Source organism: Ischnura elegans, chromosome 5 (genome assembly GCF_921293095.1).
Source record: "Ischnura elegans chromosome 5, ioIscEleg1.1, whole genome shotgun sequence".
In the NCBI taxonomy this organism is placed as follows: Eukaryota; Metazoa; Arthropoda; class Insecta; order Odonata; family Coenagrionidae; genus Ischnura; species Ischnura elegans.
The window spans coordinates 54,541,034-54,551,580 of NC_060250.1; the positions used below are offsets into that span (position 1 = coordinate 54,541,034).

The following is a 10,547-nucleotide window of genomic DNA, read 5'->3' on the forward strand; positions in this document are numbered from 1 at the left end:
TAAAAAACAATTGTTTTCTTTCAGCATGTTTAGTGCCTTGTATGAAATTTTTGAAAACAGCCATTGAGGCTCACACATAAGTATACATCACACTTTTGGCATTTAATCCTAGTTCTTGATGAACAGCCAGAGTGTCTGCATCGTGATGCATTTTTGTCATTGCTAAAAATAGGCCAATGATTTATCCTGTCAAATCTGACGTCATTGACAGGGTGTATGATTCTTCGACGTTTTTGCTGGGTTTGATCCTCGTGGTCAATTTGCTGATCTTCAATGCCTGTTTCTTCATTTACACATATTTTAGAACTCTCATGAGGGCCTGGACTAATTGAACTACATTTTGATGGCCTGCCTCTTTTTTTTTGGATCTCCTCCCTGATTTCAACCCTTCCAGATTCAAAGTGAATCATTGCATTGCCTAATCGAGTTCTAAATTGCAAAAGTGAGGCAATTTCTCTTTTTGGTACATCTGCCTTCACACAATTTCGGCGGTACATTACCCAGGAATTTACTATAGCCAAATCAACAAAGTGCGTAAATACCCGTAAAGGCCATTTTTTGGTACGCATTGAAGAAGAGTAATATGCTAGAAGTCGATCACAAAGATCAATTCCTCCCATACATTGGTTGTATTTTTTTATAACTAGAGGCTGGTTGACTTCACGTTTCCTCTTCTCTGTTTTGTCCCATCTCAAGCAAGATGAGTGGGGTTCACTACCTATGCAAGTAGATAGCATAGTGACTGCCTTACTATCCTGCCACTTGACACAACACATTTTTTTATCACTGCGCAGAACCTCGTCATAATCACCCCGTTTTAATTCTTTGTCGGATTTCAAAATACTAAGTGCACCACCTACTCTGTTTTTCATGACAGTACCACAGAGGTTAAAATTATTTGCCACTAGGTAATCACCTAGTTTTTCACTAGTGAAGAAGCGGTCGCAGTAGATGATGGAATGGCTGATCGTCCTCGTTAGCAACTTCACAATTCCTGCGCCCAGACCAAGCTCCCTCATGTCCTTATCAGGAATGGTTCCTTTTCCAACATAGATATGAAAATCAAGAACAAGACCATCTCTTTCTGCAAGAACAAAATTTTTTAGTCCTACTGGATGTGGCTTATTCGGTACATACTGTCGATTAGGACATCTACCAGTGAAAGAAATCATTTGTTCATCTACAGATTGTTCATTCGATCTAGGTAGCATGTGACATTTTTTCAAAAAGGCATCAAGTATCGGTCTTACTTTTTGTAACTTGTCATCGCTATCGCTAGTAACAAATTTGTCAACGAAATGTAAATGATTCCTTAACTCGAAAAATCTGTCCCGTGACATGACTTTTTGAATGAGAGGAACGGCCAAATCCCTACTCCAATACAGCCTTGTTTGCGGATAATTTAGTGAACCCATCAAAATGGACACGCCAACAAATCTGATGATTTCATCGTAGGTCATATTAATGGAGCGATGATCTCTTACTTGTACTGAATACAGGTTGCTTTGTTCTACCACACTTTTCCAAAAGCTGGGAGGAAAATACTCGAAAAACATATCGAGGAAATTTTGACTCCCTTCCTCATTTTCACAAAAGAGATCTTCTACGTCGTGTACATATGGTGGCATCCTGTAAGTTGTACAATTTTTTGCAGATTACTTATTTATTATTATCACCAATGTATTCATAAGTGCATGCAGTATCATTCAATGCACTTTAACTCACTTGTCACGTGTCCATTTTTTATTCTTCGGAGTGCCTTTTTCTGAATTCGGTGAACGGAGTGATGCTAGTGGAACATCATCTTCACTTGAATATTCTTCTAAATATTCATTAAAATCACGTTCTTCATCTTCACCACTAGATATTTCCCCTGGAATATCCACATCACTATCTCCTAACATTTCCAAAATGTCATCAGCAGAGAGGCCTATAGCATGTTAAACAGCAAAGTTAAACCCGATGTCCACATATGTGTACATTTGTTAATTGAAGGATAGAAAAATAATTGGTGGTCGCACGAAAAACAACAGACTACCATCATAAGTATAAATAATGATTACATTAAAAGAAAAAAATTCAACATGAACCAGTGAAAATTAGCCGAAATATAGTTTACTTACTTCCCATGTGCTTATTTGTGGCCGCCATTTTGATTTCTGGAAAACAAATGCTGAAATAAATAGCTTCTAGTATGTAGAATTGGCGCTGTCAAGGCGGAAAATTCAAAAAAAGGTATGTCCACAGATGCGTACAAGAGTACAATATTCTACTGGAAGAAACTAGCCTGTGAATTAATAATAAACCGGCCGTCCACATATGTGGACAAGGGGACCGAAGAGGTTATTCTATCCCCGCCTTCACTTTTGCGAACCAATATACGACCTCCGCACACCCATAAGTACTTTACCTTACCATTTCTTTTAAGGTCTCTTGCTAGGGCATACAACCTTTTGTTTGTTTGTGTTAAAGCTTCATTTACAAAAATTGGGCTAGCCGAGTTAACATTCCCTGTGTTCAGGTGGAGGTCCGAGAGTGAAAGATTTCTCTTCACCCTCACATTTGTTCGATCGAACAAATTCTTCCGCTATGCTTGACTGGGCAGAACGTACAACTAGTGGCGGATGCTTAGACCAGGTGGAATGCTTCTTCCCTACCCTATACCACCCTATACGCAGCTTCAATATCACTCCCATCGAGTTTAATACCCAAGGCAAGACCTGTTTTACACACGATTGCTGAAGGAGCATCGTCATTTGACATCGGAACACCATGTATTTCGATAGTATTCCTGAGTGACTCTTGCTCCAAAGTATTCAACTTGTCCTCAAGGTCACAAACTCGTTTACTCAAGGCAACGTTTTCCCCAAATAATTTATCTAATCTATCACTCACTTTACTAAGGTTACATTGGACTGCTTCTATAGCTTTTGTTTGCTCACTTAGCGTCTTCGTGTGATCACGAATGACGCTATTCCTCGAATTAATTAATTGTTTTAACTCACTCTGCTCATTCTGCATCACCGATATCTTCTCCAACAGTTCACACAGCAGGAGCACTGATGAATCCTCTGAAGTGATGCAAGATGCCATCTGTTGTGTAGCTTCATTCGCCACGCAATCTGGACGATTCCTCAGAGCCTCAGGATCGCAATTGTGACAAATCCACCGCTGTTGTCGGCCATCCTCGAGCAACTTCAATACATCTTTCGACACTGATTGGCACACTGCATGAAAACTCTTGTTACACTCATTGCAGAGAACCGACGTCGGGCCACGTTTTATTACATTTCCGCAGGAATCGCACTGAGATGGCATTTTACGACGAGAAGAAACGAGCGAACAGTGTATAACAGCGAGCTGTGCTCAGACACTTCCGTTCACAACGACTGCTCGACTGCGACTTATATTATCGCTGAGTGCGCTTTCCTCAAGACTTTACATTTATATAAATAAATATATATTTATTTAATTTTATAGGTACATAGTACAGTTATAGGCATATGGAAAACCACTCTGTTAATTCGCTAAACAATTTTGTATTGCCCATATTAACTTTGCAAAATAAAACAAATATGTACAATTGAAGTGGATTTTATGATGACGAAAGCGTACCCATTTTATAATCTGGCCCACCAATGTTACACATGCTAAAGCTATTGCTGGTCAAATGGAAAGTATTCCTATTTTTAAATATGTGCTTCCTTTACAGGTTCATGCTTTATCTGAAACTCTTCATCGCCATGGGCGTAAACTGGAGCGTCATGTTGATCATTAACATGTTTATCGACAATAAGTGCATCTTGATTCCATTTGATTTCCTGTTCACCTTGCAAGGAGTTTTTGTGTTCTACATCTTCGTATGGAAGAATAAAATATGCCGGAAGCTCACCAAGACTTTGTGTCGAAGGTTGGCAGCCAAGCTGAAGTTCATGGTGCCAAATACCACCCTCAACTTGGACTGTGGCACATCTTCCTCCACTGTCTCTTCTAACTTGGTCAGCTCATGCATTGATGACAGCAAATTCAAGCTGGACACGGTGTCTTCCAGGGTTTCTGAGACAACATCGTCGGGAGAGGTGACCACAGTCACTTGAGCCTGTTTTGGTCCATAATTTGCATTCACCGCATTTAATTTTCCCATGACCTTGGTCAAGAAATATTCTAGCTAAATTTTTGAGTCTAGGATGAATCTTGAAAGTTGTGTATGGCTCAAAAGGATGGAAATTTGTCTTGCCAGTTATATTGTGGGGTTCATTGTGGTGACAATATTTTTAAATTTACTCTTCCTTTTAGTTTCTAAAGGGATGATGATTCTAGAGCCTGTAAATCATTGCACCATTGGAACTGTCTGAAAGGTAGCTGAAATGAGGGCAGCTTCGTAACTGGGGAGGATCAGATTGTATATTGTTCTTCTAGTTTTCTAAACTGTAAAATTTCTATGGTGAATATTTGAATGAAAATTTTCAGCTTGTTTCTGCAGTATCTCAGGTCATTTATTGTTTCATCAATAATATTTGATTCAAGCAAAACTGAAAATTGTTTTCATGCTTTCACATCAGCTTCACTCATTAGATTGTGTTAACAGTGATCCCTTTCTTGACAGTTGCTAAAGTGAAAGTCAGCAATGGCTGCTTTTAACTATGTAATTCTGGACTTCTTATAACATTCCATCCTGATTCTGGTGGAAGCTGATGATCATGCACCATTTCCTTCATCTGACCAACAATCCACTTGTAATATTGAACACTGTGCCTGTTGAAGGTGGTTAGCATTTCAGAGGGGTTAGTGATGAGCAAGTGCCTGGAAAACCTCCTGTTGTAGGTTTCAGTCCTTTCAGCTTAGAAGGTGTTTCCTGTTTATATATTGTGATAAGTGAATAATGAATTCAGTATTTTTATTTTTTATTGTATTGACAATGTTATACCAAGAATATCTTAATCACTGCTTCCCAGTAAAATTCTTGTATATCCCAAATAAAACCTTATATGTACTTTATTTTTCATTGGCTGTGTATGTTAACATATTCTAGATTCTAATATTGTACGTCATGACTCTATTTCATGCAAAAAAACCAACCTGTAGGTTAAGGAAGTACCAATATCTGAAAACAAAATAGTTTACGCCTTGGAAGTAGTGTACTAAGACCTTTCAAAAGGCCAAGGCATGTTGTGGTATCATCCAGATTGAGTACCTAAGAGGAGGTATTTAGTAGAACTTTCATTACTTCTCTATACATCAGCATGTCATCTCTGTTATGTCCTGTGGATACACTTGAGTTCCTGATCCCATGCCCTTTTCACATCTTTGTGTTACTATAGCATTCTTTTAATGATTTTTATTCAGTCTTGTTGAGTTACAGTGGACAGTCCCAGCAAAAGGTTATGTAGATAAGTAATCTAAGGTTATGTTATGTAGGAATGTAAAAGGAATGTGCTGTGCAGTGGACGATTCTGCTACTGAAAGAGTCAACTAATTTTCTAAAAACATGATCCCTCGATCCCGGAACAGTCGTTTGAATGGGTGAGGGTAGAGCTCATCCCAGACTTAGCCTTAGCCATGTGAAAATGTGTACATTCAGAGTAGGAGGACCAGTCCTTAGCCACTTCGTTCTTTGAGGAGCTTTAGTTGAGATGCCTTCAAAGGCTTGACCCAGGATTTGAAATGAGACCATTGATCAAAAACCCAATACTCTAACCGCTGGGTCACCCACACCAAAATCTTGCTTTTCCTCATATTTTTCCTCTTCATCCTCTACACCTTATCTATACCCACATTTCAAATGCCTTCACTCTTTCCTCATCTACTTCCTCTGTACACATGTTTCTACTCCGCATATCATCTTGCTCAGTGGTGGGCTCAGTAGCAGACACAGAAAACACTCAAGGGAGAGGTGCAAAAGATATTTTGAGCTACCTACCCATACTTTTATCACTGAAGGGGGTTAGGGTGTGCGATATTAACCTCGCCTCAATTAATACACGAAAGTATATTCGACCACGTTTATTCCGTTTTGGATCGATACAGATCTCTCGACACGCCCAGCTGATGTCTGAACGGCGGGCGGTACCCATCCGCACCTTCAACTCGAATTCCCTCTTGGCTGCTTCGAGCTTATCCGAGGCCAGGCGTCGGGGTTTACAGCATATGGGCTGGCCGGGAGTGGTGCGTATGAAGTGCACGGTTGAATGTTTTGTCTTCCCGGGGGTTCCTGTCGGGCGAGTAATCTCCGGGAAACGGGACAAAAGGGTGTGGAAACGGGACTCACCAACAACCGCTTTTATTTGGTCCCCGGAGTGGACTCCGATGTTACCGATGGCATGCAGTGAGGTGGTGCCATCGATGAGTTTGGCGTTTCTCACGTCCACCAAAAGTCCAAAATGAGTTAAAAAGTCGATGCCAATGATTGGCTTCGATACGTCGGCAACCACAAAACGCCAATTGAAGTCACGACGAAGGTTAAAATTCAAATTTAAAGTTTCCCAGCCGTAAGTGTGAATAATTGAGTCGTTCGCGGCGAACAATTGATAATCTGTCCGCGTCCGTGGTCCTTTTACATATGAGCGCGGATACACTGATAGGTCCGCGCCCGGTGTCCACCAGGAATTGCACCTTGGTGCACACGTCGGTCATAAAAAGGCGGCTGGAAGTGGGGCAAGGGTCGGCAGCCGCATTTACAACCTGCCCGGGATGTTTTCCGGAGTGTAGGAGCAGGGGGGGGGGACGCACTTGTGAGTGTCCTTGCCGAAGCGCCAGTGGTACCAGCAGACATTAGGGTCGCGAGGGCCTGGTGACGTAGGGCGTGAGGCACTTTTTCGGGAGCGGGAACGGGATCTGTGACGGCGATAAGGATGGTGCCCCGAGACGGAGAGTGCGCCTACCTTCCGGGTGAGGCTCGTCCATTCTGGCGATGAGGGAGGCCATTATCTGCGAACAACCTGCGGCACAGGTTTGGGAGGTGGGGGCAACTTCACTTACACTGAGGGAAGGGGGAGCCGTTGCACGGGGGACCACTTCGTTTATGCGGTCCCAAGGGCGTTGAGGTCTGGGGCATCGTGCGCCGCTAAAATAGCGTGCAAATGGCTCGGTAGACGTGAAAGCCACAGCGATCTTAGGAAATCGTCCGTGACGGAGTTACCCGCTAAATCCCGCAAATGTCTCAAAAACTGGGATGGTTTCCTATCCCCCATCTCCTCATGCTCCAAGAGGAGTTTTAATTTATGCTCCTGCGATGCGGAGAGTCTTTTAATTAATTCACTTTTTAAAGTATTGTAATTATCAGAGGTAGGAGGGCACGATATTATGTCTTTTACCTCCTACGCGTAGCGGTGATCTAGCTGCGAAACCACGAACCAAAATTTGGTTTCGTCCTCCTTGACGCCAGTAAGATAAAAGTGTCCTTCTAGCTGGGAAAACCAAAGAGAAGGCTCCTCCGGACAAAAGGGTGGTGCTCGAACGGCGATGCGGTCCGCGCCGGGTTGCGATGCTGGTGGATCGGACATCTTCACAAACACAATATAATAAACACAATATAAGGAAAACTATTTACACACGCACATAGCACAGGATCACAATAAAAATATTAACTTAGAGACTTGATGGCCAAGGATTCGCGCGATGTCGGCGGCATGGCTAACGGAACTCGGCGTGGTCGCGCACATGGTTCGAAAAAAATCGTTTTTTTTCGCGAAAATAACTCGCGTCGGGAGTCTCCACTTGAAGGTGGTTAGGGTGTGCGATATTAACCTCGCCTCAATTAATTCACGAAAGTATATTCGACCACGTTTATTCCGTTTTTGAGCGATACAGATCTCTCGACACGCGGAAAGTCCTTCTCTCTCGCTTTCTCGTCAGCGTCTCTCTCTCTCTCGCGGCGCCTTGCTGGCGCTCTCTTCCGCGTACCCTGGCGGCAGCGGCAGGGACCTCAGGGTCCCAGGGCAATGACCTTAACCAGGTGGCTGACCTTGGTGACGGCGCTCGTAACGAAGGGCTCCACCACAATCATAATAAAAAATAATCAAGTTATATGTAGAGTTTAAGAAAGTTTTATTTGAACTGATTACACACATATGCAAGACTTAAAATCTTATGACATAAAAAGTTACAATTGTGGTTCTGCAATTTTTGGCAATAAAGGCAACCCCTGCGCCCCCCATATGTATCCACAACTGGGTGGCCTCTTTCACAAGTTTTTAATTACAACCTTAATGCTGTGCTCCTGTCATAAGGGTGGCAGCTCAAGTTGAAACATGGTGTCACAGGAGCATTCACAGCTAGAAGTGGTTGGGCTAATATTTACAATTTTCATCAGCAACTTTGAAATTTATCATAATCCTTCAATGTGTTACGTTTCCACCTGTGGTAGGTTCATTAGAATAAACACGCAGATGTCTCGGGATTTAATTATTTATTCTACAGCACACGATCACATACAAACGGCCCATGTGGCCACACAACGCTTCCCCATCACTCCCACCAGGGGATGCCACATCACTCAATAGACAATAGACTGTCGAAATACCAATACACCACATATCCTACCCTACTAGAATCCAAACCCCTCTTGCATCACAAGTCAAGCCGCTGAGGTGCCTTGGATGGTCTGTTGGAGCGGCGAAGTTCTGGACCTGTATTCCTAGAGGATTGGTTAGCAGTGGGTATCACCATTTCAGCAGTTGGGACAGAGGCAGGATAGGATGGGCTGGATCGAGGGGAAATGGTCAAGGGAGTCTGCACCATTGACCATAGAGGTGCTGCATCCACAGCCGAGTCATCAGGATCTGCTAACAAGTGGAAAGGGAAAACATTTGGCTTAGGAATAATTTTTGTAGGTGGCAAGCGTTTCAATTGGTTCATGTGCACATACCGACATTGGCTTCCAATGTACACCCTGTAAGTAACCACACTGACCCTCTTCCCAATTACACCTTTTACAGGCACCATGCCTGGTCTAATTTTTACCAAAACAACTTCCCCCACCTTGTATTCTGGGTATCTAGAGCTTGGAAAGGTGAGACTATTAGGGGGTGGTTTAATTAATGACAAGAGGGTGCGAGGTTTATACTTGAACATCTTTTCTAAAGGGCTTATCTCACCTGTTGCCAAAGGTGTAGTACGGTAGGCAAGTAAAATTTTGCCAAGGAATGAGTGAATGTTTTTGTCACTAAGGGCACCTGGTGTTGTATTCAACTCCTTGGCAAGTAACCTTTTAATGGTTTGAACAGCTCTCTCTGCAATACCATTTGATTGGGGATGGTACGCTGGGGACTTTAATACCTCAATGCCTCTATGGGAGCAGAAATCAACAAACAGCTTTGAGTTGAATGGGGGGCCATTATCAGAGACTATCTGTGATGGATAACCAAAAGTACTAAATAATGTACTCAGGTTTTCACATACTTTCCTAGCATCAGTTCCATTTGCCATAGGGTACACTTCAATCCACTTACTCTCACTATCAACAATAACCAGGAAATATTTCTTTTGCATAACAAAAAAATCAACATGCAATCTGCCCCAATTATCAACCCTGGGCCATGATGCCCTTTGCGAACAGTCTGGTTGAAAATTTACAATTTGGCATGCTTCACAATTTTTCACCTTCTCCTCAATATCCCTGTTAACATTTGGCAACTAGCATAATGAACCAGCAAGGGACTTCATTCTCACAATTCCTGGGTGTGACCCATGCAATAAATTCAGCATGTCGTTCTGCAATTTGAGAGGTATGATCACCTTTGGCCCCATTTACAAACATCCATTTTCCAGGGAGATATCATACCTTTGCCTGAAAAATGGGACAATTGCTGGCTCTCTGACAAAATTTGGTCATCCGTGCTTTGTAAAATTCATTACCTTACACAACACCACATCCTTTTAAGTTTCCATGGCCACCTACACATAAGTCAAGGGAAACTTTGCAGGCAAAACACTAAATACATTTTCCACTACATTCTCCTCGGGTACTGGAAATCGCGATAATGCATCTGCAGGACATAACAGGGTTGACTTACGGTATTCAATTTTATACATATATGCTGATAGTACAATGGACCATCTCTGCAACCTAGCCACAGAACAGTAGACGTCCCTTTGTCTGGTGCAAAAATGTAGGGGTTGGTGGTCACTCACTAGGGTAAAGGATTGCCCATACAAATATTTATGGAAATGCTTCACAGCAAAAATCAATGCCAATGCCTCTCTGTCTAACTGGGAGTAATTTTGTTGAGCACTGGATAATGTACTGGATGCAAAAATCACTGGTTTCTCAACACCATTAATCAGGTGACTCAGCACGGCACCAACACCATATGGTGATGCATCTGCTGATACCACTATGGGATACTTAGGGTTGTAATGCACCAACAATGGATGGCCCAATAAGAGTTCTTTACATTTACCAAAGGCTTGGTTACATTCAAAAGTCCACTCCCAAGTTGCATCTTTTTTTACAAGATCATATAGAGGTTTTAGTAGGCTTTAAAGGTTAGGCAGGAAGCGATGATAAAAATTTAACATTCCCACAAAGGATCTCACTTATGATACAT

The 10,547-nt window shown here is 42.3% G+C and overlaps 2 protein-coding genes across 2 annotated transcripts in view; one reads left to right on the plus strand and one right to left on the minus strand.

The window, feature by feature from the left end:
- The window catches only part of LOC124159693 (probable G-protein coupled receptor Mth-like 3), a 69,261-nt gene extending 64,304 nt beyond the window's left edge, over positions 1–4,957 (plus strand). The window contains exon 8 of the mRNA XM_046535603.1: positions 3,713–4,957. Coding sequence (XP_046391559.1) covers positions 3,713–4,097 — 385 coding nt within the window. The 3' untranslated portion in view covers positions 4,098–4,957. The remainder of the gene's footprint in view (positions 1–3,712) is intronic.
- A 3,611-nt stretch (positions 4,958–8,568) lies between these two features.
- LOC124159694 (uncharacterized protein K02A2.6-like) lies at positions 8,569–9,426 on the minus strand. The gene has a single exon (XM_046535604.1). It carries the CDS (start codon positions 9,424–9,426, stop codon positions 8,569–8,571), a length of 858 nt encoding a protein of 285 aa, XP_046391560.1.
- Positions 9,427–10,547: the final 1,121 nt, after the last annotated feature.